The 26580-nt window shown below is 35.0% G+C and overlaps 1 protein-coding gene across 1 annotated transcript in view; it reads left to right on the top strand.

The window, feature by feature from the left end:
* Window positions 1–26580, top strand: part of TOPAZ1 (testis and ovary specific TOPAZ 1) — a 73331-nt gene that overhangs the window by 35730 nt on the left and 11021 nt on the right. Inside the window, exons 9-16 of the mRNA XM_027088187.1 lie at window positions 983–1046; window positions 8412–8563; window positions 8769–8861; window positions 10571–10686; window positions 16880–16946; window positions 18006–18180; window positions 18886–18986; window positions 21436–21601. Coding sequence (XP_026943988.1) covers window positions 983–1046; window positions 8412–8563; window positions 8769–8861; window positions 10571–10686; window positions 16880–16946; window positions 18006–18180; window positions 18886–18986; window positions 21436–21601 — 934 coding nt within the window. The remainder of the gene's footprint in view (window positions 1–982; window positions 1047–8411; window positions 8564–8768; window positions 8862–10570; window positions 10687–16879; window positions 16947–18005; window positions 18181–18885; window positions 18987–21435; window positions 21602–26580) is intronic.

Here is a 26580-nt window from a genome sequence, read left to right as displayed (position 1 = left end):
TGAGCATCCTTTCATGTGTTTGTTGGCAATCTGTATATCTTCTTTGGAGAAATATCCATTTAGGTCTTCTGCCCATTTTTGAATTGGGTTGTTTGTTTTTTTGATATTGAGCTGCATGAGCTGCTTGTATATTTTGGAGATTAATCCTTTGTCAGTTGCTTTGTTTGCAAGTATTTTCTCCCATTCTGAGGGTTGTCTTTTCGTCTTGTTTGTGCTTTCTTTTGCTGTGCAAAAGCTTTTAAGTTTCATTAGGTTCCGTTTGTTTATTTTTGTTTTTATTTCCATTACTCTAGGAGATGGGTCAAACTTTTCACCCTTTTAAAAGTGTCTTTGGTAAACAAAATTATTAATCTTTATATAGTCCAATCTTATCTATTTATTTCCCTTTTATGGTGTTGACTTTTTACATGCTGTTCAAGAAAGCTTTGCCAAGATCATGAAGATGTTCTTTTTTATGTTTTTCCTTTAAAAGTTTTCTTGTCTTGTCTGATATTTACATTTAGAACTCTAAGCCATCTAGAATTAATTTTTGTTTAGGATGTGAGAAGGTATAGATACATATTTTTTCCCATGTGTATCTCCAGGTGACCCCAAACCATCCTTTCCCCCATTGCACTGCAGTATCACCATGTCATAAATCAGCTGATTGTGTATGAGTGGGTCTATTTATAGGATCTCTGTTCTAATCCATTGGTCCATGTGTTTCTCCTTATACCAGTAAAAGAAGTCCTCCCTTCCCCAGTTGATTGCTAATCTTGACTCTGTTTCCTAGGCTATTTCTTTGACAGAGATTCTCTGAATAAGATTTTTGTAATGAATTCAACGTACATTTCAAATCTTAGTTAACCTAACATCAGCTTCTTTATTCCATTGCTTTCAATTGACTTAAAAAAATTGGAATAAGCAAAAAGATAGGACTGAAATTTGTGTAGATTTTACGAAATATAAAAAGGTAATTTTACATTTTTCGTGACTTTTATAGGTTTGTATGGATGTGTTTAAGAAATATATAAGTATCAACGAGCTTTGTTTGCTACAACGTGCAGGTATGAGACAATGGAATGATTACTATGAATTTATTAATACAAGAGTTTCAAACAATGTGCTATTGTCTTAATAGTTTGAAAGTAAATTCAGTACTTTTGAGTATGAAAACTGAATGCCTTAGAGTAGCTCTCTTGGTGTTAGAAAGGATTAATAATAAGTGTGGCATTTTGGTTAATACAAAAAGTATAATCCACCTAACACTGTAATTCCCTCACATATTAATATTTTTGTGACATAGAAATTTTATTTACAGTTGTAAGACAGGAAAAAAGATATTATTAATTGGCTTAAAATCTTTCTGAAGGGATCTTTGAGAAACTGTATCTTCCTTACTTATTAGCCCTTTTCTTTTTACACTATCCCTTGTAGCCAGTGCACCATCCATCGTTCTGTGCAGTTCCCTAAATAGGGCATGCTGTGTTATAATAGAGAGGGCACTGCTGCTCTACCCAGGATCCCCTTCTTTTATCCCCCTTCCCCATAGCAAAGACCTATTCATCTTTCAAAGCTTACTCATAGGAAATAGGATAATCTCCTCTATTAGGCCCTTATCTGACTCCACAGCCTCATCCTATTCCCTGCTCCCATCTCCCCCTACTACGTTGTGAGCCCCAAGAGGAAGGGACCAAGCTTTACATTTGTCACCCTGACACAGCCACCAAAACCACATAGTATTATGGTAACAGAGCACCATATTCATCTGCTTAAAATCTCATCTAGCTAAAAACAAAATCTCTGACAAGTTTGTTTTGCTGGTGATATCATCTCCTCTAAGGATTAGAGGAAGCATATGAGGGAACTGGTAGTCTGGACTTAATCCAGCTGTAGCAAAGAGGAGGTAGTTAAGGTAGAAGTAATAGGAGCCTATATAGGGAATATACCTGTCACCTGACACGTTGTGATAACCAAGGAGGAGAAGCTACATATGGTTAGATATGGATGAACATTTATATTCCAGAAATAATTCCATAACATATATGGAAGAAAAGAGGATGACATGGGAAAAATGCGAAACTCCCCAAAACATAATTCTGGTTGTGTGAATATCCAGTATGGGAAAAGGAAAAATATATGTTTATTCAGTTATAAAACAATAAATACAGAAAACAAAAATAAAAACCTATAGTGAAGAATCAGTGCAGGAAGTTGGCAAAAACCTATATAAATTACGTTTGATGTGAAAATAGAAAGTTAGATCAGCAGAACAGATAGATAGCTCAGAATAAACTTGATATTATGTATAAAGAGGTTTAGTGTTTAGAAAGACCATAGGGTTTGGGAAGGAAGACTCATTTTATGAGTGATGTTAGGAAAACTGGATAGCAACTTAGAAAGAGAAACTCTGAATATCACTGGTATAAAGTATAGATCTAACTGCTCAGGCCCTACAGAGAGGCCTCAGGGACCACCTAGTTCACAAGGGGAGGTACTGAGAGGGTGAGACTCCCCATTACCCTATTTAACCATAAGTTCATTTTTATCTGTTTTATATTTAAATCTCCACATAAAATTCTTTTTCCAGAAGTTGTTTGACTAAAAACATTGTGAAAAACTACTACTGCTTAGCATACACCAAAATGAATAATTGTAGTATGTTGGTAATTCAGTAAAAAGAATTAACATTTTCAATCAGATTTTTTTGAAAGTTGATAATTTCTGTGGTTTAGAGTAATCAAAGGAAGCACAAAAGATAAAAATTTGTTTACATAAATGTAAACTGAAAAAAGCTATTAGCTTCAAATATTTTAAAATATATGTATTCTGAGCTCCAGAGTTACCACACTATTGGATTCAAATGCCCACTTTTCAATCAAAAAGTCATATGACATACAAAGAAATGAGCAAAATATGGCCTATTCAAAGGAAAAAATAAATCAACAGAAACTATCCTTGTAAAAGACCTGATGGCAGATAAATTAGACAGTGATTTTAAAACATTTGTCTTAAAGGTGCTTGAAGAACTAAGGAAGATGTGGGGAAAGTCAAGAAAATAATGTGTGAACAAAATGGAAATATCAGAGCGATAGGAAACCTAAAAAGAAACCAGAAAAATTCTGGAGTTGAAAAATACAATAACTGAAATGAAAAATTCACTAGAGGGATTCAAAGGCAGATTTGAGCAGGCAAAAGAATCAGATAACTTGAAGATAGGAGAGTGGAAATTATCAGGTCTGAGGAGCAGAAAGAAAAATGTTTGAAGAAAAGTGAATACAGCCTGAGGAACACCATGAAACAGAACACTGTGGAAGTCTCAGAAGGAGAAGAGAAAGAGAAAAGGGTAGAGAGAATATTGAGCAAATAATGGCTGAAAACTTCCCAAATTTGATGAAAGTTGTAAATATAAATATCCAAGAAGCTCAGCAAACTCTAAGATGAACTCAAAGAGACACACACCAAGACACGTTTTAATCAAATTTTCAAAAGCCAGCGGCAAAGAGAGGATCTTGAAAGCAGCAAGAGAGAAGCAAATTATCACATACAAGGGATCCTCAATAAGATTATAAGCAGATTTCTCATCAGAAACTTTGGAGGCCAGAAGGCAGTAGGCCAATATATTCAAAGTGCTAAAAGAAAATATCTGTCAACCGAGAATCCTATATCTAGCAAAACTGTCCTTCAGAATTGAGGGATAAATTATTGATATGACATTCCCGGATAAACAAAAGCTGAGAGAGTTTGTTTTCTTTAGACCTGCCCTTCAAGAAATGCTCAAGGGAGGCCTGCAAAGTGAAATGAAAGGGCATGAGACAGTAACCTGAGGCCATATGGAGAAATAAGGATCTCAATAAAAGTAAATACGTGGGTAGTTACAAAAGCTAGTATTATTGTAACAATGGTTTGTACTGTACTTTCTGGTTTTTACATGATTTAAGAAACTAATACCTTTAAAGAAAAGTATATTATTAGTGTAAAAACTAGTATTATTGTAAATTTGACTGGTAACTCCAAGTCCTCTTTTCCATATTATTTAAGAGACCGATGCATTTGAAAGAACTGTTAATTAATGTTTTCGGGCACACAGTATATAAAAATGTAATTTGTTACCTTAGCAACTGAAAGGGGTGGGGATGGAGCTGTAAAGAAGCAGAGTTTTTGTATATTATTGAAGTTAAGCTGGTATAAATCCCATGGTAACCTCAATAGCTATAGAATATGCACAAACGGAAATGAAAAAGGAGCTAAAACTCACTCAAAAAATCAGCTAAACACGAAGAGAGTAATGCAGGAAATGAGGGACAAAAAAGCTATGAGACATACAGAAAACAAATAGCAAAATCAGAAGTAAGTCCTTCATTATCAGTAATTACTTTTAAAGTAAATGGATTAAATTCTCCATTCAAAAGACACAGATTGGCAGAATGAATAAAAACACATTATCCAATTACATGCTGTCTACAAAATTTTCACTTTAGAGCCAAAGGCAAATAGATTGAAAGTGAAATGATGGAAAAAATATTCTACACAAATAGTAACCAGAAGAGAGCAGGAGTGGCTATACTAATATTAGACAAAATAGACTTTAAATCAAAAAAGGTTACAAGAGACAAAGAAGGACATTATATATAGTAATGAAAGGTTCAGTATAGCAGCAGTATAAATGTTTATACCTAATGACAGACGATCAAAATACATAAAGCAAAAACTGGGCTTCCCTGGTGGCGCAGTGGTTGAGAGTCCGCCTGCCGATGCAGGGGACACAGGTTTGTGCCCCGGTCCAGGAAGATCCCAAATGCCGCAGAGCGGCTGGGCCTGTGAGTCATGGCCGCTGAGCCTGCGTGTCCGGAGCCTGTGCTCCGCAACGGGAGAGGCCACAACAGTGAGAGGCCCACATACCGCAAAAAAAACAAAAACAAAGCAAAAACTTACAGAATTAATGAGAGAAATAGACAGTTCTACAATAATAGTTGGAGACTTCAATACCCCACTCACAATAATGGATAGAACAACCAGACAGAAGTAAAGAAATAGAGGACTCAACACAATATACCCACTAGATCTAACAGACACATACAGAACACTTTACCCAACAACAGTAGTTTACATATTCTTCTCAAGAGCACATGGGGCATCTTCCCAATAGACCATGTGTTTGGCCACAAATTAAGTCTCAACAGATTTTAAAAGATAGATATTATACAAAGTATCTCCTCTGATCACAACAGGATGGAATTAGAAACCAGTAACAGAAGAAAACTGGAAAATTAACAAAATTGTGGAAATTGAACATACTTTTAAGCAACCAGGGGATCACAGAAGATGTCACAAGGGAAATCAGAAAATACTTAGAGACAAATGAAAATGAAACACAACATTCCAAAACTTATGAGATGGAGTGAAAATGGTACTTAAGAGGGAAATTTATAGCTATTGTATAAATGTTTATGTTAAAAAACAAGAAAGATGTCAAATCAACAACCTAACTTTACAACTTAAGAACCTAGAGAAAGAAAAACAAACTAAACCTAAAGCTAGTAGAAGGAAGGAAATTATAAAGATCAGAGCAGAGATAAATGAAATAGAGAACAATGAGAATAGAAAAACAATGAGAAGGAAATCAATAAAACTGAAAGCTGGTATTTCAAGAAGACCAACAAAATTAACAAATCTTTGGCTAGATGGACTAAGAAAAAAGGAGAGAAGATTGAAATTGCTAAAATAAAAAAAGTGGGGACAATAATACAATTCTACAGAAATAAAAATGATTATAAGAGAATACTGTGAATAATTGTGTGCCAAACAAATTGGATAACTTAGATGAAATGGACAAATTCCTAGAAAAACAAAATCTTCCAAGACTAAATGATGAAGAAATAGAAAATCTGAATAGATCTACAGCTCGTAAGGAGATTGAATCAGTAATCAAAAATGTTCTGACAAAGAAAAGCCCTGCACCAAATGGTTTCACTGGTGAGTTCTACCAGACATTTAAAGAACTAATATCAATCCTCAAACTTTTCCCAAAAATTGAGGAGGGAACACTTGCTAACTCATTCTATGAGGCTGAGGCTACCATTGCCCTGATACCAAAGCCAGATAAAGAAACTGCCAAAAAGGTAACTACAGATTGATACCCCTTATGAACATTGATACAGAAATCCTCAACAAAAACTAACAAACCAAATTCAGCAGCATATTGGAAGGATCATAGACCATGACCAAGTGGAATTTATTCTTAGAATGCAAGGATAGTTCAACATACAAAAATCAATCAGAATGATACACCACATTAACAGAGTGAAGGGGAAGAACCACATGATCATCTCAATTGATTCAGAAAAAGCATTTGACAAAATTCAACACCTTTTCGTGATAAAAACACTCAAAAGACTAGGAATAAAAGGAAACTACCTCAACATTTAAAAAGCCATATCTGGGCATTTCTATACACTGACATTGAACAATCTGAAAAGGAAATTACAAAAACAATTCCATTTACAATAGCATAAAAAAGAATAAAATACTTATTAACTTAACCAAGGAAGTGATAGACTTGTTCGATGAAATCTACAAAACATTGCTGAAAGAAATTAAAGATAAATTAATGGAAACACATCCCATGTTCAGAGATTGGAAAACTTAGTATTGTTAAAATGTCAGGGGCTTCCCTGGTGGCGCAGTGATTGAGAGTCCGCCTGCTGATGCAGGGGACACAGGTTCGTGCCCCGGTCTGGGAAGATCCCACATGCCGCGGAGTGGCTGGGCCTGTGAGCCATGGCCGCTGAGCCTGCGTGTCCGGAGCCTGTGCTCCACAACGGGAGAGGCCACACAGTGAGAGGCCCGCGTACCGCAAAAAAAAAAAAAAAAATGTCATTACTTCCCAAGTGATCCCCAAGGAATCCCGAAATAATCTTGAAAAAGAAAAAACCTGGAGGACTCATACTTCCTATCTTGAAAACTTACTGCAGAGCTGTAGTAATCAAAACAGTGTGGTACTGGCATAAAGGCAGACATATAAACCAATGGGCTAGAATAGACAGCCAGGATATAAAGCCTCACATATATGGTCAAATGATTTTTGAGAAGGATGCCAAGATCAGTCACTAGTGAAAGGATAGTTTTTTAGTGCTGGGAAAACTAAATATCCACAAGCAAAAGAATAAAATTGGACCCTTATCTAACACTATATATAAAAATTAGTTCAAAATTGATTAAAGACCTTAATGTAAGACCTACAACAATAAAACTCTGAGAAGAAAGCACAAGGACAAAAGCATCACACATTGGATTTGGCAGTGATTTCTTGGCTATGACACCAAAGACAATGGGAACAAAGAAAAAATAGACAAATTGAACTTCATGAAAAATTTAAAATTTCGTTCATTAAGAGACAATATCAGCAAGATAAAACAGCAGCCCACAGAATGGGAGAAAGTATTTGTAAATCATATATCTGATAAAGGATTGGTATCCAGAATATACAGAGAACCTCTAAAACTCAACAACAAAACCTGATTCAAAAATAGGCAAAGTACTTGAAAAGACATTTCTCCAAAGATACACAAATGGCCAATAAGCATGTAAAAAGATGCTCAGTATCACCAATCCTAAGGGAAATGCAAATCAAAACTACATTGAGGTACCACCTTACATCCACTAGGATGACTGCTATCGAAAAAAACAGAAAACAACAAGTGTTAGTGAGGGTGTGGAGAAAGTGGAACCCTTGTACCCTATCGGCAGGAATGTAAAATAGTACAGACACTGTGGAAAAACAGTATGACAGTTCCTCAAAAAATTAAAAATAGAGTTACTGTATGGCCCAGCAATTCTTCTCTTGACATATACACAAAAGAATTGACAGCAGGGTCTCAAAAGATATTTGTACACCCATGTTTATAGCAGCATTATTCACAGTAAAATGTGAAGCAACCCAAGTGTCCGTTAAGAAACTACTTTCTCAAAGGAAATGTTATAATTTTTGGTAGAATGTTCATATCATAAATTGGAATAAAAATATCCCCAGGGTCAACATGTTGGTGGGGGTTAAAACAGCAAGAAGGGGTATATGTCAAAATTGTCCGCATCCACCCCTAAACAGGCCACTGCCTAAAGTCTCCATGGGAGTGTGGCTCCTTAGGAGTTCGTATTTAGACCATTATGTATGAGGCAGTTTGGCCCTGTTTTTTGTGGGTAGCATATAAGTTAGCTCCCAATCTAGTGCCTAACATCTTGGTTAACATGTTATTGCCATTAACTTTTGCTTTAATTTATTTTCATCAAGTATTTCTGATACTGGAAGTGTACCTTTTAAGAAAATGAATTTATACTACTTGATCTTTAAATATGGAAAGATTGTCTAATTTAGGAAAGATGAATATCTTAAAAGCAGCAAATAACTTTAACATATACTTCTTCCTTTTTAGTAAACACGTTTATGGTGTACTACAGAAAGTTCCCTCCGGGTATACACTTTGATCTACAAGTGGTAAATAACCTTCTCAATTCTTTACTCAAACATTGTTTACTGAGAGAAGTGTTTCAGGTCATGAGCCTCAGCATAATGGTTAAAATGCTGGTAAGTAACCTGAAAAAATATTTTTCTAATACTTTAAGTTAATGTATCTGTTATATTTCTTGTTTGTATAATTGAGCAGTTACATTTCTGTTTGTTGAATACTTCGCAGACAACACTTGTGTTTTTCAGCATAAACGAATTTGAGAAACTTAAGGTGTACTGAAAGAAGACATGAAAATGAGTGTAATTTTTTTGTTTTATCCAGCCTGCTCTGAAAATATTACTAAAAACATTTGAGTGTGTGGCAACTATGAAATTAAGGAATGCTGTACCTGCTTTAATTGATATCTTTTGCAAGGTATGATTTCATTTTATCCCTTTTATTCTCTAATACTGAATAACCAAGAAAATAATGATTTCTGCTTACACTCTTAAATTGCCTTTTACTCACATTCTTAATGCCAAAGAATTCTGTTTTCAGAAATGTTCTTTTTCTCCCAAAATAGGGTTTATAAACAGACTCCAGTGACTGACAGGGCTTCCCCTTAATTAAATAGTTGTAAGCACTCAAGGTGACTTCTTTCAGCTTCGTGAACTGTCCTCATCTCTACTTCTTAAGGATGATTAAAGAAAGTTTTCTTTTTCAAAAAGATTTGAGGTCATATATAACAAAAGTAAATACACAAATCAATGTATAAATAGGACGTTGTTACCAAACAAAGCAGATAGATAAGAATATGGTGGCAAGGAGTTAATTTTCTATTTGGCATTAAGCAAAAAGAAAAACAAAAATTTTTACAGCTTTTTAAAGGTATATTAAAATTTTTACTGTTGTTGAATATTTCCTAGTATTTGGTACTACCCAGCCATTCATTTCAGAATAGGCTTAATAGCAGGAAAACACCCAATTCTCACCCATTCTCTTTAGGAAGCAGCATTGGAACCACTCTAGCAGATGAACAAATATTTCAGTGAATACCTCTAGTACCATATTACAAAACTTGACAAAGTTACTTGCCTGGAAATTTTTTGAATCAAGAATTACTCAAACTTCCAGTTACATAACAAATGAGTCACAGGGATGAAATGTACAGCATGGGGAATATAATCAGTAATAATGTAGTATCTTTGTATGGTGACAGTAACTAAGACTTATGGTTATCATTTTGTAATGTACAGAAATATCAAATCACCATGTTGTGCACCAGTAACTAACGTAGTGTTGTAGGTTAATTATACTTCAGAAAACAAACTCATAGAAAAAGAGATCAGATTTATGGTTACCAGAGGCAGGGGGTGGGAGGATTGGGAATTGGATGAAGGTGGTCAAAACTTACAAACTTCCAGTTATCAGATAAATGAGAACTAGGGATGTATTATACAACATGAAGAATAGAATGAACACAGCTGTGTGTTCTCTATGAAAGTTCTAAGAGAGTAAATCCTGAGAGCTCTCATCACAAGGAAACAAATTTTTTTCTTTTATTTTGTATGTATATGAGATGATGGATGTTCACTCAAATTACTGTAATCTTTTCGTGATGTATGTAAGTCAAATCATTATGCTGTGCACCTTAAACTTATACAGTGCTGCATGTCAGTTATATCTCAACAAAACTGGTAGATAGATAGATAAATTTAAAATTAAAAAAATGAAAAGAAATTACTGCTCACCTGTAGTCATTGTAGAAAACCTCAGTTTAATACCTCTCAGGAATTTTATCATCAGGGATACAGTACAACCACCAGTGCTATACTTACTAAAAGACAGAATGAGTACCAAATGAGGTACAACTGATAAAGTGGTTGAGATAACTTGGAGAACAGGAAGAATATACAAGTTTGCATTCAAAAGTATTTTCATTTTTGCTTTAAATTCTTGATGTAAGCAGTCTTATTGTGGTTCTCAAATATTTGAAGAAAAATATGCTTCAAAGTTTTAAAATGAATTTTAATTCTGTTTGTCTCCACGTTACACTTCTTCCATCAGTCTCATTTTTTTCCACACACATTGGTTTTGACTCTCATATTTTTATGAGAATGACTACTGTTTTCCCTCTTCTACAGCTTGTTGAAGCTGGGATGGTACTTGACCCAGAACACTTTAACTATATTATTAAGCTTTTATACCAAGTACAGGCTTCCAAGCAAGAAATAACTGAAGTTCTGGAAATGAAATCCAGGTAAGAAGAATCACTATAATTAGGACTAAAATATATGTATTTTGGTGGGGACTTAAAAAGGATGAAGGCAAAGCACTTATTATTGTTCATATGCTCACCGTAAGCCCTTCTCCTTCCTTTGGCTATGGCCTAGTCACATTGTCATCAGCTGCTTCTAGCCAACCCTCCTGGCCAGCCTCACCAGATCTTTTTCAGTACCTGATTTCATCTCAGTGCCTGGCAGATCAAATGTAAAGTCTCCCTTGCTCTGTTTCATAACTTACTTGATTCTACTTAATGCACTCTCTTATGTGTATACAAATTACTTTAATTCTTTTTTCTCTCTCACTTTTTGCCACATTAAATAAAATAATGTCTCTCCTTCATTCTTTTTATTGATTGATTGATTGATCGGTGGCTGTGTCTTTGTTGCTGCGCGCAGGCTTTCTCTAGTTGCGGTGAGCGGGGCTACTCTTTGTTGTGGTGCGCGGGCTTCTCATTGCGGTGGCTTCTCTTGTTGCAGAGCATGGGCTCTAGGTGCCTGGGCTTCAGGAGTTATGGCTTGCGGGCTATGGAGCGCAGGCTTAGTAGTTGTGGCGCATGGGCTTAGTTGCTCCACAGCATGTGGGATCTTCCCAGACCACGGCTCGAACCCGTGTCCCCTGCATTGGCAGGTGGATTCTTAACCACTGAGCCACCAGGGAAGTCCTCTCCTTCATTCTTTCTCTTACTTGTTCACTTTCTCTATTCAGTTTATGGGCCTCCAAAGGCCTTAAAAAAAAAAAAAAAAAAACCTGTACTAATTGTAAGAGTAGTACCATAATATACCTGTATTGAGAAAAAGGAAAGCCATGACTTCTATAAAAATTTTTATTATGCTGTCACATACATAGAGGAAAGTATACAAATTTTAAGTATTTAAATGAACTGTAACTTTTTAACAAAATCAAATTTGATAAAGTGCAAATGATATCAACCACCAAAGTCCTTGAGAGTGCCCAGAAAGCTCCCTCCTTCAGAGGAGCTTCCACAGTTGTTTTTATCTCATTTCTTATTATCCTCTAGTACAGAGGTTTCCAAACTTTCTTGGTTCACAGTATCCAGAGGCCAAAATAAATACATTAACAGTACCATTTATTAAGTAGTTAAATCCAAACAAGTTAATAGCAGTTTGACAGTGTCTGACAGATGTCGCTTGAAAATTTAAAATGACCTGAGGAGCCCCTGTGAATTTGCTCTAGTGCTCTGGATGCCATAGTGCAGTTAGGGAATTTCAGCTCTAATTATACTACTTCCCTTCAAACACCAGCATTTAAGGCACATTTAAGGTTCTTCAGGTTCTATGATTTTTTTAAATTCCTTTAGTGATAGTTAATACTATTTATGTTGCATATGAAAATTATGACAATTTATTTGGTAACCCCTAAGTTTGAAAATTGTATCCTTATGCACTCTCCCCCTTCCTGTGTGCTTGCTTCAAAACAGTTATCTTGTATTTTTTAGGAGGTATTAACATTGGTGACCTATTTATTAGTGAAGGAGAAAATTTAAAAATAACTCTGGGTAGTTAAGATGTGTAGATCATGGTTGGGGATATGGACCCAGCCCCAAGGCAGAAGGAAAAAAAAATTTAGTATTTATTATTTTATATTTGAATTTATATCTTCTGATGTTCTTTGAAATAATTACCCGTTTCTAGACAGGGAAGTGAATTTTAATGGACATTCTTATTTTGATTTTGATTATAATTTTTAGTTAGCTGTAGTTCATTTGAAAGACTTTTGCTTTCAGTGAATAAGGCTACTACAAAGAATTCTGACATTTATATTCAGGACATAAGTGAAAATTTAGGTGTGTATATAATCTAGGAAATTTGTTAACATACATTTACTGACTTTAAAAATTGTATTTTGAAATAATCTTAGATTTACAAAAATGTTGCAGAAATTAGTGTGGCGAATTCCCATGTTCCCGTCATCTAGCTTCCTTTCATGTTAACATCCTACATAATAATAGTGCCAATATCAAAACTAGGAAATTAATTTTGGTATAAATCCATTAACTCACTACAGATCATATTGCACTGTAGTAGGATGCACATGGTTCAGTATATCTTATTACTGGTTAAGTTAACCTTTATCACTTAGTTAAAAAGATTATCTGCCAAGTTTCTACACTGTAAAGTTACTCTTTGTCCTATTGTAATGAATAAATATCTTGGGGAAGAGACTTTAGCATTATGTATTATGCTGTTTCTCCTCAAAACTTCATACATTAATTTTAGTATTCTTCAATGGCTGTTTACTACAGGTTACTACTGTGGTATTTACCCAATGGTGATTTTGTATTTTCCCCATTTTTTCTACATTAAAAGAATTTTATTTATTTATTTGGCTGCACTGGGCCTTAGTTGTGGCACGCAGGATCTTTAGTTGCGGCATGCAGGATCTAGTTCCCTGACCAGGGATCGAACCCGGGCCCCCTGCATTGGGAGTGCTGAGTCTTAGCCACTGGACCACCAAGAAAGTCCCTTTTCTACATTTATTTATTTATTTTTAAATAGCATGCTTCCTTTTATTAAAATAGCTATTATTGCTGGGGGGTTTAAAAAATATTTATTTATTTATTTGGTCACACCAGGTCTTAGTTGTGGCAGGTGGGCTCGTTAGTTGCAGCTCACCAGCTCCTTAGTTGTGGCATGCGAACTCTTAGTTGCGGCATGCGTGTGGAATCTAGTTCCCTGACCAGAGGTCAAACCCAGGCCCCCTGCATTGGGATTGTGGAGTCTTAACCACTGCACCACCAGCGAAGTCCCTCCCTTTTCTACATTTATTAATTGGAATTTTTCAGTAAAGAAGAGCTGTCCCTTCTCCATTTATTTACTTATTCAAAATTTATGTCAATGTGAACTCATGGCTATTTATTTTATTCTATGGGTTACTTATAATCTAATAATATAGTTATTTATTTTGTTGCTCAAATTGTTCCAAATTTGACCTTTGGGAATTCCTTCAGGTTTGTTCCTACATCCTTTCATCATTTTTTTTTTCGTTTTTCTACCACTTTTGTGTTATTTGAAGCCTCAGAATTAAGTCTCATCTTCTCTTTTCCCTGCTCCAACATTGGCAGCAACCATTTCTCCAAGGAGCTCTCGTTCCTTTTATTAGAGAATGGTATTTCAAAACCAAGACCTGAATGTGTTCATTGCTGCTAGAGTATCATTGCAGCCAAGTCTTCTCAGTGGACAGGGCTAGGAAATATATGTATGTATACACAACATACATACACACACAAGATATATATATTTATTTCTCTATTTTTATATATATTACAAAAAACATGAGTACATACTGATAGCTTGATTCGAATCCAGCACTACAGGTTCATCTTAGCCATCCCTTTTTCATATTTATAAATTCTTTCTCCAACAGTGAGAAACCTGACTCTCATTATCTACAATATATTTGCTCATTTATTCAGTCTTACGATCCACAAAAAGTAGTTTCAGAACTGCTAACCCATACCTCTGTGGGAAAAAAATTTAGTACATTTTTAGTATAAGGTTATTATAGTATTCAGCCAAAATATTGCTTCCTAAGTCATTTTGTTTAGTTCTTTTTTTTTCCTATGCCCATTCAATGTGATTATTCATTTGTAGACCATTTAGGTTTATTTATTACTGTTTGTATTATATTTTCAGTTATCCCACATCCTAGTTGGTTTGAATTATTTAGGGAAGTATGTGAAAAATTGCTGTCTGTTCTAACAGTCAATGCTGTACTAAAAAGATGCAATGAGCAATGTTACTCCAGTTTACTCCTGCTCCACCATTTCCATTTCATCCTTCTCTCTACCTCTTTTCCACCTACATACTGGAGGTAACCAGTCTTTCAGTTTTATCCTCTTATAATGAGCAGATGTGTATGTATTTTCTTATATCTACTTCTTTATTACATATAGTGTAGAAAATAATGCTCTTTTTTTTTAATTTGCTTTTTTTCACTCAGTATATCCTGGAAATCAATCTAAATCAGTCCATAGAGAAATTTGTCATCTTTTAAACAATGCAGAGTACTCCATTTTATGGATATACTTTAGGTTATTCAATCAGTGATGGGTATTTAAGTTGTCCCCAATATTTTGTAATTTAAAACAATGCTACTGCTCTTGGATTGGAAAAATTAATATTGTTAAAATGACCATCCTACCCAAAGCAATCTACAGATTTAATGGTATCCCTATCAAATTACCCATGACATTTTTCACAGAACTAAAACAAATAATCCTAAAATTTATATGGAATCACAAAAGACCCAGAATTCCCAAAGCAATCCAGAGGAAAAAGAACAAAGCTGGAGGCAGACCCCTCCCAGACTTCAGACAATACTACAAAGCCACAGTAATCAAAACTGTATGGTACTGGCACAAAAACAGACATGCTGATCAATGGAACAGAATAGAGAGCCCAGAAATAAACCCACACACAGTTAATCAGTTAATCTTCAACAAAGGAGGCAAGAATATTCAATGGAGAAAAGACAGTCATTTCAACAAGTGGTGTTGGGAAAGCTGGACAACTTCATATATTTAAATCAGTAAAGTTAGAACATTCCCTCACACCATATACAAAATAAACTCAAAATGGTTTAAAGACCTAAATATAATGACACCATAAAAATCCTAGAAGAGAACATAGGCAAAACATTTTCTGACATAAAACGTAGCAATATTTTCTTAGGTCAGTCTCCCCAGGCAAAAGAAATAAAAGCAAAAATAAACAAATGGGGCCTAATGAAACTTAAAAGCTTTTGTACAACAAAGGAAACCGTAAACAAAGACAACCTACAGACAGGGAGAAAATATTTGTAAACGATGCAACCGACAAGGGCTTAACTTCCACAATATATAAACAGCTCATACAACTCAATATCAAAAAACCAAACAACCCAATCAAAAACTGGGCAGAAGACCTAAATAGACATTTCTCCAAAGGAGACATACAGATGGCCAACCTGAAAAGATGCTCAACATCGCTAATTATTAGAGAAATGCAAGTCAAAATTACAATGAGGTATCACCTCACACCAGTCAGAATGGCCATCATCAAAAAGTCTACAAATAATAAATGCTGGAGAGGGTGTAGAGAAAAGGGAACCTTCCTACACTGTTGGTAGGAATGTAAATTGGTACAGCCACTATGGTGAACAGTATGGAGATTCCTTAAAAAGCTGAAAATAGAGTTGCCGTATGATCCAGCAGTCCCATCCCTGGGCATATATCCAGAAAAGACGAAAACTGTAATTCAAAAAGAAACATGCACCCCAGTGTTCATAGCAGCACCATTTACAATAGCCAAGACATGGAAGCTACCTAAATGACCATTGACAGATGAACGGATAAAAATTAGGAACTTGTCCTTCCTTTTTAATGCTCTGGAATAATTTATAAAGCATCGGGACTAATTACCAAAACTGACCCCATAGTTGGCTGTCACACACTATTGTTAGTTTAATGGAACCCTCCTCTTTTCTCCTTTTCTTCTTCTCCTCTTCCCAGTTGCCAGTGTGCTTCTCCTTTCATTTTTGTCTTTTTTTCTTTCCCAGAAGCTATCTATACATTTCACAGATCACTTTCTTTAAATCATACAAAACTTTTAAGTTCCTTCTGTGTGGTTTGTGTTCTAATATACCCAGACAGTTTTTTTCTTAGCATTTTCAAATTTAGTGTGGACTTTGTCTTTGTAATGGTAGTTCTTAATCAATGTTAGGTCCCTCTGGTAGTTTCCCTTTTTGGTTCTCCCCTACAAGTATTTTTGTTTGTTTGCTTTGTTTTGTTTTGGTCAGTATTTGCTTGCCACAAATCCTTATGGACCAGTGAGAGTGAAGTGGGAGCAGTAGAGATCAAGTGCTGTGATTTAATTTTTTTCTCTTTTTAATCACAATTATCTTAAAGTTTTGACATTCTCTGTCTTCAAGTTAGGATGAAGGTATGATTTCATGTGGAATTTGCTTTTTCCTCCTCGTTGCCTGTGGTTTAGGAGGAAATAGTATAAGTTAGGTATCTGTGCAGTCGCCATTTTCTTCAGCGCTGAATAATTTTTATAGTATATTTCTCTTTCTCCAGTCTCTTAGGTATAATTTATAGAACAGATGAATTAGGACCAATATTGACTCTTTGGGTGATGAACATAATTAACCGTTTTTTATTGTTAAAGGTTACAGATGAGGCAGTTTATAAAGAACTGGAAGTGTGATTTAGAGTCAGCCTTGAATGAAATAGAGGTATGTTGCTTATCTTTTAAATAAATTTCTGGGATCTCCGAAAACCAATAACAACAAAGAAACTTTGGATAGTAACCCAGTTTTAGAAAAGTTTTACAATGCGGCTGTTACACAGAGAAAAGAAGGAAAAGAAGTTTAATTTTTTGCAGGTTAATACTTTGAAATGCAAACATAATTTCTAGAGTTGTGAACTGTTCTAAAAATAATTCTCGAAATAGTTCAGTTTAAAATTGACTTATGTTAAGCTATAATAATCTATAGCTTAGCCTTTAATTCTTGTCACTAGGCGGACTCCCTCAGTGCACAAATGACTTGGCTTTCTTGTCGAGATCCATAGGTGGCTGCAGTATGTGACATGACAGGGTAAAGCCAAGGTCATTGTGCACTCTCCAAGCATTTAAAGTCTGAATAAGAAATAGAGGACTTTCAGGATGACTGTACTTTTTAATTTAAGATCATTTTTGTACTCATTCTAGTAATTGTTGATCTAGTCTAAATTAGAATTTATATCCTTGAAACAATTTTTTGTTGGCATGGGAAACTTTCTCAGTTTAGAATTGAAAATAATAGGAAGATAGTAAGTTTACTGAAATTTACCTTGTAGCGCCTTTTGTAGAAGAAATATAATGCCCAAAATTATGTGTGGGCTGCAAATCATAAATGGCCAACTAACTGTAAAATGCAGTCTCTAAAAGTAGTAAAATAGTGTATTGCTGTGGAAGTAGCTCAAATCGTGCTGCTAATCATCTATTTTCCTTAAATCTATCTCCACTGTGTAGTTCAGGTTTGAGGGTGACATCATTAAGTACATTAGGAGCTAGATAATTAAAACAAGTGTATGTTGACATCTGGAACTTATAGAGGCATTGCTATGGACAGAAAAGCAAATTGTACAGTAACATGTTACTGCTGTTGTAACACTTGTCAGTAAGTTTATAAGGTTTGCAGAGATTGTCTTATTAATTTCTGTATATCTGATGCCTGCATGTGCCTACCCCATAATATGTTTGCATAAATGACAACTTGCATTTTTTGTTTTCTTTTTAATAATTCTCATAGCATTATAAAGAAAAAGGTGACTGGACCAAATTGGGAAATTTATACATTAACATAAAACTGGGCTGTGAAAAATTTGCAGATTTCCAGAGATTTTGTGCTTGTATTGCTGAAACACTGACAAAAGACTGTAAAGAAGAGAGACCAGGTGTTCCATTTTGTGAATTCGCTGAAACAAGTAAATGTCACTGTTTTTGTCTGAGTATTGTGTGTTAGGGTGATACAGTGTTCTTTATTATTGATTGATGGATTGACTGGTACAATGTTCATAACATATAAAGCTCTTAATAGTCTCCATGTTGGAGATAAGTTAACACTGCAGTTTTTAGATACTTTTCCTTGTTTTTATAAATTTTTCCATCTATTTATTGTTAAATTAGATTATAATGATAAAAGGTCAATAGAATATCAGATGTTTCATGTTCTTATTTTTCTTTTCATTCAGATTGGTAAAACTATTGCTAAGAAATTGTAGTGGAGCATCTGAATTTTTGAATCATTAAGTTGTTACTATCTTCACTATTGCCACGTCAACAAAATTCGTATATTTTTGAGACCTTTCTTTTTACATCAGCTCTTCACTGCTATATTCTCTGTCAGGGTCGGCAAACTCTGTAAAGGACCAGATTTTAGGCCTTGCACGCACAGTATATAATCTGTGTCACACAGTTTTCTTTTCAAACAACCCTTTAAAAATAAAAACCATTCTTAGAATCTCAACAGGCTGTACAAAAACAGGCCACAGGCCAGATTTGGCCCATGGGCTATAGTTTGCTGATACCTGGTCTTTGTGGTAATATCACTAATTCCATATTAAATTTGCCTTTTCCATCATTCTAAGGGACTGTTTCACTTTCTTCCATATACCTACTTTGTGTTTCAGTTAGCAAAGATCCACAAAACAGTGAAGTAGATAAAACTTTGCTGGGAAGAATTGGAATCAGTGCTATGTACTTCTACCACAAGCTGTTGCAGTGGTCCAAGGTACTTCACTAAATTTTATTTTGGCTTGGTATATAGAGTGTTAGTTTAAAATTTTTGAGCAGAATATAGGTTAACCCTGAAAATTTGCTAATAATTTGCTAAAAATTTGCTAATAATCATTACGGGTGGCAAATCGAAACTTACACAATAAGTGAATTATTAGGTGGTATATTAGGCAAATACGGAAAGGAGATGGCATGAGAAGAATATCTATGATTACTATGAAGAATCTCAGTATAAGGAACACTTAGGAAGCTGTGCTAAATATCGTATCTATTTGAAGCACCTTTCAATTCAGAATTTATCTTGCCAGCTCTTGAGTATTGGTAGTATTATAATTTTGGAAGCTCTCTCTTAAGATGAACCCGAGATGCTAACAATTAACAGAACTCTTTTAAAATCACTTCTTAGGATGCTCTTGAATACTGTATACCATATATCTTCATGTCTACCTTTGAGGCTTAGCTCACCATAGAAGTGGTGTAGTGATTCTAGACCATATTGTGCTATCATTGTTTAGATTTCCCTGAGGTGGTGGTGGAGTTATAGATTCAATAAAGTTAAGTAAAGTAAAGGACAGAAAAATCCAAAATAGGGAGAAGTGCTGAGGGATGGAGAGTAAGATGGTTGAGAGTGGGGTTACTATTGAATCAACTATTAAAATGTATATTTTATTCCTTCCTTCTTTGTATAAAGAGGTTATTTCACAATTGAAATAATATTTAAGGACATGGTCACTCAGGTACACATACAAAATTCATGAATTTTTTTAAAAGAAAATAATTTTTAAATAATCATTGTACAGAAGGTCTCCAGTCTCCAACGTCTTCTAAGCGGTTTAGCACTTATTGTGTGGTAGGCCTGGGATGGGCAAAATGTACCTTGGCTCCGCTCTCACATTCTAGCTTAAAGTCTATCATAGCATTAATTTCTTGGGTATTTAATGCTTGAGAATTTGAGGACTACCTAGTTAGAAGACCCTTTTTTAAAACTCAGACTGATTTTGCTGAAATTTTGGAGTATGTTTTAATTTTATTTGGTTTCTTTTTAAAGATTTATTTTTGATATGGAACATTTTTAAAGTCTTTATTGAATTTGTTACAATATTGCTTCTGTTTTATTTTGTTTTTTTGGCCATGAGGCATGTGGGGTCTTATCTCCCCAACCAGGAATCAAACCCGCACCCCCTGCATTGAAAGGCGAAGTCTTAACTACTGGACCGCCAGGGAAGTCCCCTTTATTTGGTTATTTTTATTTAGGATATAAGCAGTTGGTGAATTTGTGCCCTTTTCTTTTCTTTTTTTTTTTTTTTTTCCTGGCCGTGCTGCGTGGCATGTGGGATCTTAGTTCCCAGACCATGGATTGAACCCGTGCCCCCTGCAGTGGAAGCACGGAGTCTTAACCACTGTACCACCAGGGAAGTCCCAATGCCTGTATTTTAATTTTAAATGTTAACTATCTTATTTAGAATGGGTATTTTATTATCTTACTTAGCATGAATTTTTTAATGAAACATTCCATTTTGAACATAAAAGTAAAACCATTGAAATTAAACTTAAGGTATCCCTTGAAAAATGCACTCATTTATACAGTCAGATTGAAAGTACTTTGACATCATAATATGCATCTGACTCAAAATAGCATGTAATATAATATAAAACAAGAGTCTGAAAACCAAAAGCCAGATCTGGCCCACAGCCTGTTTTTATACAGCTCATGAGCTAAGAATGTATTTTACATTTTTAAAGATTTAGAAATTTAAAAACAACCAAAAAGAATATGCAGCTGACCAAATGTGACCTGCAAAGCCTAAAGCATTTACTGTCTGGCTTTTAATGGAAAAATTTTGCTGACCTTGGTATAAAATAATAACACATGTCCAATTTCTGATGTCCACCCTAGAGACAGCCTTTATGTAGACAATGTGAAATAATTAGCCTATTGACTCAAAAAAACAATTTTCAGACAACAATTTTATTCCCCCCCCCTTTTTTTCTATCATTTTCTATCATTCTTTATCTAAATTTCATATGAAATAATCTTTTCATTGACTTTCCCTCCTGGATCTCAGGGTGATCAACAGAAGAAGAGCAAAAACATAGGATGGGTAGCTTTCCACATTAAGGCATGAAATCCTTTTGCCAAATGAAATCTTTAGAGGAGGCTCAGTGAATAAAACAGATGAAAGGAGAACCGATGAAAGGGGGCCCAGTGGTGGGCGTGGTTAATGAGACAAAGCCCTGCTTGCTCACCTTCCCTTTCCATCTTTGTGGCTGAGCAGGAAAGGGCTTAAGGAGAGAGTCTTAGAGCAGTTTGACAACCATCAGTCTAGAATTATTCAAATTGCATAATTGACTTCTATATAATTATCAGTGACTTTGTACCTCTATAATACTCTTAATGATTGATACTCAGTGGGTTTTTTTGTCTTTTTTTTTTTTAACTCTAGGGAAGGAAGGTCTTAGATAAACTATATGAATTAAAAATACATTTTACAAGTTTAAAAGGACTTACAGGGCCTGAGAAGTTAGCACCGAGATGTCAAATTGTGAATATTGCAGCAGAAATTTTTCTAAAAAGTGGAAGCCTAGATGGCGCCATTTGGGTGTTAAGGGGTAAGTTCTGATATATGCCAGCATGAAATAATTTGTTAAGCTTGTTATAAATTCTTGGTTTTGTAGTTACCTCAAGTTGATACTGAATTGTGGGTGATAATTTGGTCTAAACCCCTAGTGATCATGCGGGTAGGAAAGGTTGTTATATAAAATGAAAGGAGAATGGTAACCTAGCTTTAAAGAAGAAACTGTGTGAACCTTTGCTGAAAAGTTAGTTCTTACTTTGGCCTAAGCACTGTATAGATGCTTTACCTGATTATCTCAATTAATCTTCATAGAAACCCTATGAGTTTGGAATTATTACAATCCCCATATTATTGATAAGAAAATGTTGTCAGAGACAGTAAGCAGCTTGCCCAAAATGACATAACAAGTAAGGAGTGGAGGCCGGATTTAATCCCAGACAGTCCAGCTTCAGAGCCCAAGCTTCAGCTGCTGAGACAGGGAAATCCTGATTGCAGTCTGCATAACTCTATCTTTGCATGTGCCGACAACCATGGCTCCAAACCAAGACAGTAAAGATTATTTCCCCTAGTAAGTCAAATCATCTAATAGAAATTGCGATGAAATTAAGCCAGCAGAAGCAACTAAGGTTAGTTTGGCATGAGGTAAATAAAATTTAGAGAGCACAGTAGTAGCACAGCATCTAATGTAGCTTTGGCTACTTGGACCATCAAGCAGATTTTATTTGATAAAATGAGATAGATAAGAATGAAGAAACTTCGAGAATCTCAGTTTAGGTGGAAGATGGAATAAACTCACAAGTAAATAAAATAGAAAACTTTTACACTAACACACAAAACTAGCATGCATACATATTCATATATACATAAAATACCGTATTTGTTCACTGCTGAGGGTTTATGGAATATAGAGGTTGTGATTAGACTTCGTGATCAAAAGCTTGTTGGAAAAGGTTTTCTTCAACTTAACAAATGTAACCAGTGAGTTTTCCTAGGACGGGAAGATTAATCAAAATAGAAAGATACCACACAAAATACAAATATACAAATACAAAATAGAATGTGCATAAAAATAGGAAGTAGCAAAATGCAAGCCAGAGCTCACAAGCTCTGTGAGAAAGAAAAAATGTGGCAAGAAATGGAAAGGGTAAAATAGTTGGTAAAAATGGGCCTGGATGATCTTCTGCCTAAAAGTTTCTGGCAAAACTAGTCTATCTCAAACTAGAGACTGGGGGAGGGTTTGTGGGAGGGGTGTGGAGTAGTCTATGGAGATTTTAAATTTTTATAATTTTGTTGTTTCAATTTTGAGATTATCTTTTAAAATTCTATCAGTTACAAACACAGGATTTTCTTTTGCAGTGACCATTCCAATTGAAAGTCATTTTTCATAAGTAAAATTTTATTTCTTTGAAAAAAAAGGGCCCACAGAAGTATGTTAAGTTGTCCCCAGAATTTTTTGGTTCTTCAAAGGTTCTGCAGTGAACAGGCCACTCTCAAGAAAGGAAATACAAATGGCTTGATCTCACTTGTAATAAGTGAGAGTAATACTCACTTGTATTAAGAGAAATAAACATTAAAATCCTAAACACCTGTCAGACCAGCAAAGATTAAAGTTTTGTGATATGCTTTTCGTGAGGGTATAGAGAAATGAGCCTTCACATATATTGTCTTTAGGGGCTTTTTGACAAAATATCTATCAAAATTTAGTAATGCATATTTCCTTTAATCTATTAACTCCATTTCTAGGAATTTGTCCTACAAACACATTTATATATGTGTACAGGGGTATGCACTGTAAGTTATATGGAATCTCTTTTTTAAACCATCAACAATGATAACAAAGAATTCCAGGTAACTTAAGTGTCTGTTAAGGGTGTACCAGTTAGTGAAACTGTGTGACAGCCATATGATGGAATAGAACGACGTAGAGCTGCAAATACTCATTGGAATGATCTCCAGGATTTACCACCAAGTGAAAAAAGGAATGTGCTGAACGGTGTACACAGTATGCTACCACTTCTGTAAAAAAATAAAATGGATACATACATACTTGCTTTATACCCTTAAAATACTTGCAGAAGGATGCACAAGAAACTAGTAATAGTGGGTGCTTCTGGGAAGAAGAATTGACTGCTTGGAGGACAGGGATGAGAGGCATATTAACTTGTTACATATTTTTTCTATATTTTTTCCTTTTAAAAATATGTGCATTTATTACCTACTAAACTTTTTAAAGAAGGGGTTTATATACACTTACTCATATTTGAGTAATGTAGAATATTTTATACATTTTTTTTTTTTTTTTGCGGTACGCGGGCCTCTCACTGTTGTGGCCTCTGCCGTTGCGGAGCACAGGCTCCGGACGTGCAGGCTCAGCGGCCATGGCTCACGGGCCCAGCCGCTCCGCAGCATGTGGGATCTTCCCGGACCGGGGCACGAACCCGTGTTCCCTGCATCAGCAGGCGGACTCTCAACCACTGCGCCACCAGGGAAGCCCACATTTTTATTTAATGGGTGGCAGCCATTATGCAGCAGCCCCCAACCTTTTTGGCACCAGGGACCGGTTTCGTGGTAGACAATTTTTCCACGGTGGGGGGGGGGGTCGGGGGGGGGGGCGGGGAATGGTAATGCCAACAATGGGGAGCGGCAGATGAAGCTTTGCTCGCTTGCCCGCGCTCACCTCCTGCTGTGCAGCCCAGTACCGGTCCGCAGCCCATGGATTGGGGACCCCTGCTCTATTGTTTGGGCCTTACACATTTTCACTTTCACATTTTAAACTCTTTTTCAGCATTGGTACCTTGTATCCTGGCAAATGAACAACAAATTCCTACCTTGCCTTATATACCCTTACCAGCATCAAAAAAAACCCTTAAAACTATAATTTTATAATTAAGGTTTGGAGGCTGAAAAATAAATGTCTTAACTTTCTAGAATACAAATTTTGTAAAAAAAAAAATTTATATATGCTATTTATTGAGAAACTGCTCTTGAATTTTTAAAATAACTTTTATTGCCTTTATATAAGTAATACATGGTTATTACGATTTAATAATATGTTTTGCTTATCCACCCCTTCTTATTTCTCTATAATGAAATATAGAGAAATTTCTATAGAGAAATAAGAAGGGGTGGATAAGCAAAACTGATGACAAAAAATCCTTATTCAGCCAGCCACTCAGTGTTATAAATAACACTATAGTGTTACTATACAGACTCTTTAGTACCTTTCATTTTCATCAGGCAACAGTCTTTCTGTGGACATCTTTCTGTGAAAGGGAATATTCCTCTACAACATCACTTAATGGGCTGCATAGTTTTCCATCTTATAAACAAATATAGATAAACATAGATACATAGATATGTCCATGAGTCCACTTTTCTTGAACTAGCTGGTTTTTAAATTTCTATGATAAACAAAATCCCTACTAAACATCCCTGCTAAATCTTAATTATGCCCTTAGGATAAATTCTGATGGAATTGCTGGGTAAAGGTAAGGGCAGTTTAAAGCTTTTTGATAAATGTTGGCAAATTTGCCCTTGTTGCCATTCAGATTTGCAGCAAGTTATTTTGAGTTAATTAGAAAGCCTCCCTTTGTGAGAAAATCCTTAGAGAACAATTGCATAGGTATTGTCTATACAGTCATTGTCCTGTTAGGGATCACAGGTGCACATAAACAGTCCAGATGTTAGTGCCCAATTTTATGTTTTTTAGTTACCAGACAGACTGGCGCACTTCAGTTTATGCAAACCCTAATCTGGCTATTCTGAACATTCCATTCCAGGTGTTACCTCTGTGAATAGAATACAGAAGTACTCTACACCTTTAGAAGTGTTGAACTAATTATAGTCATCTTGCCAGCATTTCAAGATGCATATTATGAAGCAAACACCCTTGCCAAATTCATTGTTATTTTTCCTATCTCTTTGTTAGTTTGACAGGATGAAAGTGATATTCACTGGTTTGTTTTGCATTTAATTGCTTATTAGAAAATTGAACTATTTTTCTTTTTATTTCTATTTGTACTTATTCTTTTGTGAATTACCAGTTCACATTCTTGGTCTGTTTTTTAATATTAGTATTTCTCATCATTATTGATTTAATCAATTGAGAAGTAAATTAATGAAGGTATCTGTCTAAATGAGTTAATAATTGTAAAGCACTAATATTTGTAAAACACTGCCTCGTAGGTAGTATAAATCAAGTTAACCAGTCAAGGGAGCTCTAGTAATTTAAAAACAAGCTCCTGCTTTAAAGTTTTCTACTCGATACTTAAGACTTTATGTGGCATTGTATACTTGAATTATCAAATCTTTCTTTAATACTTTCTGTATTTACTGTGCTGGGAAGGCCCCAAAAGAAAAGGATTGACTCCTGCTCTTACTCCAGTTGAAAAAGAACACAGGAATGTGATTTGAATGTTACATGACAACGTTTCATTATGTGTCTCATTATGTGTAAATGATTGAGGGAATTAGGTAAATGGTAAAATGCTGGCATTTCTAACATGTTAACACCTCCGTGTTCTATACTACAGTCTTCCATTGTTTTTCTCAATGTGAAAATCAGGGCAGAAATTAAGGAACTTCAGCATTATAGGTAATATTCTCTTTTCTTTAAGCTGTGTGATGGGTACCTAAGGATTCTTTTTATTACTTTATTATTATACTTTTGTAACTTCCATATGTTAGATATTCCTCTGTACATAGCAAGTATTTTATTTAAAAATTTTTGAATAGGCAGTTATTGTGGGGGAAAGCTGCTCCCCAAGAATACCAAAACTAATTAAATTATGTATTCTTTACTGTAAAATTGTTTAATTTGTCTACACAAACAATATTTTACCTTATAATGTATACTCATTATAATCTGAACATTTTGTCATATAAAAATAATCATTAACTTCAGAATCAACAACTGATTGGTACATTTAGAAAAACGAAGAATTAGTAAAAAGGTAAAAATAATAAAATGGTCATTAGTTGCATCTTCTTAGGATGATGATCATCACTATATAA

This window comes from Aethalodelphis obliquidens, unplaced genomic scaffold, assembly GCF_003676395.1.
Source record: "Aethalodelphis obliquidens isolate GAN/ISIS:26980383/991018 unplaced genomic scaffold, ASM367639v1 scaffold62, whole genome shotgun sequence".
Taxonomy (NCBI): domain Eukaryota; kingdom Metazoa; phylum Chordata; class Mammalia; order Artiodactyla; family Delphinidae; genus Aethalodelphis; species Aethalodelphis obliquidens.
This window is presented reverse-complemented; position numbering and strand designations above follow the sequence as displayed.